The 7769-nt window shown below is 36.6% G+C and overlaps 1 protein-coding gene across 1 annotated transcript in view; it reads left to right on the forward strand.

The window, feature by feature from the left end:
- The window catches only part of ANKRD13C (ankyrin repeat domain 13C), a 94037-nt gene extending 87992 nt beyond the window's left edge, over positions 1 to 6045 (forward strand). The window contains exon 13 of the mRNA XM_010848757.1: positions 3630 to 6045. Within this exon, the coding sequence (XP_010847059.1) occupies positions 3630 to 3760 (131 nt within the window). The 3' untranslated portion in view covers positions 3761 to 6045. The remainder of the gene's footprint in view (positions 1 to 3629) is intronic.
- Positions 6046 to 7769: the final 1724 nt, after the last annotated feature.

The raw sequence follows: 7769 nt of genomic DNA on the forward strand, positions 1-7769 counted from the left end.
TCAAAACCCTTCTCTTCACAGTTGATAGAACAACTAGAAAGAAAATCAGCAAAGATATTATAGAACAGCTCTATAACACTGTAAACCAGAGCACCTAGTTGGCATTTATGGGAACACTTTACCCAACATCAGCAGGTACACTTTTTTTTTAAATGGAACATATACCAAGATAGGCTGTATCTTGGGCTATAAAACAAAACCTTAAGAATTGAAAATGAATGGAAACCAGTCACAGTAGAGTCAAACTAGAAATAATAACAGGAGAATCTCCAGTTTGTGGTATTCTGTTAGGCACTCTTCTAAATAATATATGGGTCAGTGGTGAAATCTCAAGGGAAAAGAATATATTGAACTGTATGAAAATAAAATTAAAAATTTCAGGTACGACTTGGCAACTGAAAAACAACAAAAAAATAAAACCACAGGGAAACAAATAAAGTGCAGGTTGGTCAGTCATGTCTAACTCTTTGCAACCTCAAGGATACTCCATGGAATTCTCCAGGCCAGAATACTGGAGTGGGTAGCCGTTTCCTTCTCCAGGGGATCTTCTCAACCCAGGGATCGAACCCAGGACTTCCACATTACAGGCGGATTCTTTACCAGTTAAGCCGCAAGGGAAGCCCAAGAATACTGGAGTGGGTGGCCTATCCCTTCTCCAGAGGATCTTCGACCCGGAATCGAAGTGGGGTCTCCTACACTGTAGGTGGATTCTTTAGCAGCTGAGCTACCAGGGACGCCTAAAGCCACAGTGAGATCATTATACACATCTAACAGGATGGCTAAAATAAAACATTGTTGGGGCTTCCCTGATGGTCCAGTGATAAGAATCTGTCTGCCAATGCAGGGGACACTAGTTCTATTCCTGGTCTGGGAAGATCCCACATGCCACAGAGAAACTAAGCCTGTGCTCCACAACTCCTGAGCCTGCGCTCTGGAACCCGCAAGTCACAAGAGAAGCCACTGCAATGCGAAGTCTGTGCACCACAGCTAGAGAGTAGCCCCCGCTTGCCACAACGGATGCAAGTCCATGAGCACAACCGAGACCCAACGCAGCCAACAAGAAATCAATAATACTATTTTAAAAAGCCAAGACACTGTGACAACTCCAGATGTTAATGCACATGTGAGGAAACTGGATCCATCACTCATACATTGCTGGTGGTTATGTAAAATGGTACAGCCACTCTAGAAAACGTTTTAGCCGTTTCTTTAAAAAAAACAAAAACATAAAACTAACTACCCAACATCCAAGCAGTCAGGCAATTGCATTCCTAGCTTTTTGTTCCCCCCAAATAAAGATATACTCACATAAAGGCCTGTATACAAAAATAAGTTTGTAACAGCCTTAAGCTAGAAACAGCGGAGCTTCTTGGTGCAGATTCTCTTCCTCTCTTCTGAGATAGAGTTCTCTCTCGATTTTCTTCCTGCTGCCCTGACTGCTCCTTCTGGAACACATCTCTCCTGTTACTTTTGTCATCCTACATTATATCCTCATTATCTCTGTCCAAGCTTAATTCAAATGTGTTACTAGTATTCTCACAACCATCCACTGATTTCCATCTCATCCAGAGTAAAAGCCAAAGACTTTGCCTTGACTTAAACCCCACTTGATCTGGCTGCCTACTTCTCCTCAGACCTCATCTTCTACTAACCTGTCCCTTACTCATTTGGCTGTAGTCAAACTGATCTCCCACCTGTCCCCAGAATAAACCATACTGTTTGATTTTAGGGCTTTTTTTTAACTTATTGCCTTTACTTAGAATTTTCTTCCTCTAGGCAACTGTATAGTTTCTTTTCTCAGGTCTTTGCTGAAAGGTCACTTTATTGAGGTTTGCTTTTGAACCCTAATCAAGAACTCTTACCCTCAACAATGAAATTGCCTATCCTCCAACTTGCTTTGTCTTTTTCTGGATCCTCAGTCACAGTTACTCTTTACTTATTTGTTTGGATCTCCTAACCAGAATGTAACCTCCTTAAATGCATGATTTGTTTTCACTTGTTTACTGGTGTATATCCAGTGCCTAAAACAAGGGTCAGCAAACTTTTCTGAAAGATATTAAGTATTTTAGACTTTGCAGACCATATGGTTTCTGTCACAACTATTATCTCTAATTAGAGAATGAAAATAGCCATAGATAGTAAGTAAACCATGTGTTCCAATAAAACTTTACTATGGGCAATGATGTTTGAATTTCATGTAATTTTATCTGCATGAGACATTTTTTTTTAAACCATTAAAATATATAAAATCTTTTCTAGCTCGTAGGCCTTGCAAGGCCCAGGCAACAGGCCTTAATTTGCTGACCTCTGAATCAGAACAGAATCTTCACTCAGTAGGCCCCAATGAATGATCTTTTCCTCAGGAATAACTGGAAAAACTCTGTAATCCTTATGTTGATTTCTGTGTTTAGTTTTTTTTTATGAGAATATTACTTTCTGCAATAAAATACTAGGTTTGTAACAGTCAGACTTAGTTTATGGTATGCCTTTATCCTAGACAGACATTCAACTTAGCTTTCATAGATTCATTTCAGACTTTTAAGGAGGCTTTCAAGTTTATTTCACAGATGAAATCCTTGAGCCTGATAAGTTAAATGACTTGCAGCAATCAACCCAGATTTTATAATTTGTGTTCTTTCCAATAAATTGTGTTAGGAATAAAACTAAGCAGAGTGATCAAATTTTGAGTTTTAATTTTTTAAAAATAACTTTATTCATTTATCTGTTTTTGGCTGTGCTGAGTCTTTGTTGTTTTGTGTGAGCTTTCTCTGGTTACTGTGAACTGGGACTACTCTTCGTTGCAGTGCCAGGGCTTCTCACTGCAGTGGTTTTCTTGTTGCAAAGCACAGATTCTAGGCGCGCAGGCCAGTGATTGCAGCTCGTGGTCTCTAGAGCACAGGGCTCATTAGTTGCAGTGCACCCGCTTAGCTTTTCCATGGCATGTGGAATCTTCTCAGATCAGGGGTTGAATCCATGTCCTCTGCTTTGCTTATTCACTGCGCCACCAGGGAAGTCCCATTTGGTCATTTTTGATGTCAGATTTAACTCACAATTTCAGCTAGAAATGTATATTATTTAGAAAAATATTAGGCTGTGGTGGTATGATATTACTCCAGTTCCGACAAGATTGTTTTTATCTCATATACGTAAGTGATGGATTGTTTTTAGTGTTTTAGAAACAAAGAAGGATTAATGCATTTCATGTGTTAAATGAAAAAAAAAATCAGCTCAGATTCAGAATCTATACACTACATTCTAAAGAAAATATATCAGAATGCAAAAAAGTACAAATGTAGCCATCCCTTTGCCCGAAGAAAAAGAAAAAATAGTCTAGTGGAATCTGCCGTTATAGTTCTAAGATTGGGGAGCAGTGGGACCTTGATTTTTTGATGTAACTCTTGATGCCTTGGTGTCTTTCTTTTCTCATGAATAGCCAAACGTCTCCCCCCACATCCTTCATCCCTGCCAAATACACTCATATTAGACATGTATTAGGGTTTGTCTGGTCCCTGAATAATGCTTTTTTACATTTTAAGGAATATATATATTTCTCTCTCTCATAGTATTTCATTGTCTGTAAGTAAGTTACCATTTCATTTTACAGTGTTACCATTAATTGTCCTCTCTAGATATACCCGTGTTTCCTACGATCACAGCCACTGTGACTTTTCAGGAGTTTCGATATGATGAATTTGATGGCTCCATCTTCACCATACCTGAAGACTACAAGGAAGACCCAAGCCGTTTTCCTGATCTTTAACTGACACAGAAGATGATGCCATTCAACCAAGGAAGGCTAGAGATTGCAGAGACCCCAGAGTGAATCCAAATAGAAGGGACAAATGCTTTCATCGAGGAAAAGGGAATTATGTTGACTCGACACATCAGTGATATAATGAAATGGGCCTCTAATAAGAATTTCAGCAAGTTTCCTGATGTGCCATTTTCAGTCTTTTTAAAAATATACATATTATAAGTGTAATAGTTTGACACCTTAATGACCCCACTTCCTTCTTATGTAAAACAGCTATGAGTGCTGTGATTTGTTTTTAAAAATTTTTACACTTCTTGTTGAAATATATATGCATATATCTATATCTATATCTATAACACTCCTGGACCATTAACATAAATTAAATGTCTTAAGAGATATGAAGCCCTTTTAAACTTGTCATCTTATATTCAAGGTGACCTTTATAAATATTCCTTCAAGCTTTGTTTTCATAAAATGTAAAGTATGTAACATTATGTATAGTTCAGTAATTTGAATGTTCGTTCAATATAATGAACTAGAAGGAATGCAGTTTTCTGTAGATGAATGAACCAAATGGTAACCATTAAAACAGTTGCATTTATATGTTGCAATACATTTCAGAAGGAGCGTTCACTCTGCAGGGAATAAGGTACCTCCTTTAGCACCTTAGTGCAATTCATTGTGGTGCTATTTGTTTTTACCTGAATTCTTTCTTCAATGGAAAATGTTTGTTAATAATCTTCCTTTCATAGAACCTCGGTTTTTTTTTTCTAAACTTGAGTTTAAAAGTCCTTTTTTGTGTTCATGATAAGGTACAGTTAGCATGCTTAAAGATACTCTTCTTCCAAATCTGAGCACTTTAAAGAAATTCCAAATATTTAAACTTGCTTCCTAATAAGTGCACATCATTCTATTTCGTTTGTTTTTAGTGGTATATGGATGCATTTGTGTCAGTTTTAAAAACAATCCACATATTTTGGACATCCCTACATATTTAATGCTTTCAAAATAAGGTAAAAACATTTTATATGCTAACAGAATATATTTGTTACAAGTTAAATTCCAGAAACGTACTCAAGACTGACAATTCCTACTGTTATTTTTTTAAGTCACAAGAAAATATTTATTGATTTTAATTACCTACAGTGTTTAAATCATGCATTATTCATTTTTGCACTTAAAATCTTTCATACTTATTCCAAGATGGTTTGAAGGTCCAAGAATGAAAATAAATTAGGGAGAATAATGTATTAACAGTCATAAAATGTTACGTTAAAGAACTTAGCTGAAGAAATGTTTTTAAATGTATCCTGAGAAATGTGTCAGAATGGATGTCAAGTTTTTTAGAGTGATCAGTAATTTAAACTTTTTCCAGGATTTTAAATAATTTGAATGAGTTTAGAAACCTTTATTGAAGAGATGATTTATTTAAAAATCCAAAGCATCAACCGTAAGAAATTTTATAATAAACGTCTTTGAAGCTGCATCTTCCATGCTGATACCTACTACACTGCATATGTTGACAGTCTACTAAATATATTTTATATGATGAAACATAATCATAGTTAAAAAAATTCAAAGACCAGTTACTACCTTATGTGGGTCTGTTGAATTCTGTGGTAAGAGTGGGTAAAACCATACTAGGTTTATTGAATAGAAGTTGATCCCTATTATTTTGGGAATGTTTTGATCAAGTGACTTAGAGATTCTATTATCCTGTCAATGATTATATGAGGTTTTGAGAGACTGAAAGGCAGTGAATGATCACTGTTGCTCTTAGGCTCTCTTACTTTGTGGCAATATGGTATACTTTCAGGAATATACTGCAGATCTTTTTTGTACTGATTAATTCAGTGGGGGGAAAAATGGTACATTGCAGCTTAGGACTTATCAATTCCCTACAAGCTGTGACTTTTGCCGGGGTACACTGGAGGTAGGAAGACTACTGAAAACTTTTGCACTTGGATTTTAACTTTCTCTCATAAATAATAATAGAAAGAAATTATCCATTCCAAAATGTCTTTTATCTGACCACAAAGGACAGGTATATGTCAGTATCTCTTATGATGGTAAAAATAAGGAGCTATTTAATGCAAATAAACTTTTCACAATATTAGACTTTTCAAAATGTGCCTTTTAATCCAGCTAATGAGTGAAGCTATATGCTGTTTCAAGTAGATAAAAACTTTATATTTTGATACTCTTACATGAAAATCTAAGTTTTATAATGTAGGTTCATAAAATTCTCTATGCCTTCCATTTGTGATTAAAAAACTTGTTTAAAAATTGGACTATAAAATGGTTACCTTAAATGGCTACTTAAAAGGCTCAATATACCCTGCCACCACTATGGTTTCAGAAGAATAGTCTTGTCTTAAAAGAAAATTCCCTAAAGACAATTTGCCTCTCTCTGCAGACTAGACATTCATGTACAGAAAATTATGAAGCTTCATTAAGAGGGAGGCACAAAGCTGATGCTCTGATAATATTTTGAGTATAGCTACACACAATGGTCTGGAAATGGAACACATTTCAGAGAAGCTGAAAAACTATTCAGTTTCTTTCTCTTGCTTAGAACTGGTATTGAGCCCCACTCACACAAAAATGTTTTCGTAGTGTTATTCATGCACAGCTTATCATTCACATCTTGAGGGAAGGGTGGTCAATAACAAGTGTTTTACTAAAGCTTCTCCCTAGTTTCCACTTAGCCTACAGCAGAGCTTGTTTCAAGGCCACAAAGGACTGACTAAAGAAAAATTAAATTAAGGGGTGCTTCCTTTTGTTCATTCATATTATTTTTTTATTTGCCAACATGGTTTCCCTGGTGGCTCAGATGGTCAAGAATCTGCCTGCAATGCAGAAGACCTGGTCAAAAGATCCTCTGGAAAAGGGAATGGTTACCCATTGCAGTACTCTTGCCTGAATTCCATGGACAGGAACCTGGTGGGCTACAGTCCATGGGGAGGAAGAGTCAAACACAACTGAGTGACCAACACACAACATGGTTGACAAACAGTTCTAAAAATCTAGGTGAATTAGAAGTCCTGTTTGTAGTATGCTAACCTTTACTGTTGAGCTGGGAGAATTACTGATTAGTATAAACACAATATGCCTCTACTGTTAGCTCCAGCAAAAGGTATCTTAATGATATTTTCCAAAATAACCAGAATGTATCTTTTCCAAAATACCTAAATTTGGGAACTTTAAAAGACAACTGACAGTGAAACTTTGATATGTGACTTAACTACCTGTGATGATCTTTAATTGGAGGATAATTACTTCCCAATAATGTGATGGTTAATGCCATGAGGCAATACCTGTGATTTTTAAAAATTGTTATAGCCCATTTTAGAATAGTGCTTCTGGCTATGGCACATATGGTACATAAACTTTTAGCTGTTTTAGTTCATCCTTGTGGGTTCCAGCTTGTGGTTTCAATTTAACCTCAACCCCTCCAACCAGCCTGGTGTTCTTGACTCCTGTGGACTTGAGTCTCCAGCATCAGATGCATAGTATACACAATTTTGAGACCATTAAACCAGCTCCCACAATTAAGGTCAAATCTCTAACAAACCTTTGAGTCATTCTGCTTCCTGGACTGAATGCTGACTGAAAAGAAGAGCAAAACTATACGATGCTAACCTGACGCTTGTCTTCCAAAACCCAACACCTACTGTAAATTTTAAGTATATTCTTACGGATATCCCCACTGGTAAAGAATTAGCATGGTTCACACCTGAGTTATTTTGCTAAAGAATGTCTGAATGAATTTTAGGTATTCTTTGATACTAAAATAGGAACAAAAATAGAATACTCAGAATCAACAACTCAATAGTTTCAGACATATTCTCAAAGTACCAATAGCATCTCCATTACATCCATATTTAATAGTCTCATTTAAAAACTACCGCTTGGGGCTAGTGCACTGGGACGACCCAGAGGGATGGTATGGGGAGGGAGGAGGGAGGAGGGTTCAGGATGGGGAACACATGTATACCTGTGGCGGATTCATTTC

This window comes from Bison bison, unplaced genomic scaffold (genome assembly GCF_000754665.1).
Source record: "Bison bison bison isolate TAMUID 2011002044 unplaced genomic scaffold, Bison_UMD1.0 scf7180017864271, whole genome shotgun sequence".
Lineage (NCBI taxonomy): Eukaryota > Metazoa > Chordata > Mammalia > Artiodactyla > Bovidae > Bison > Bison bison.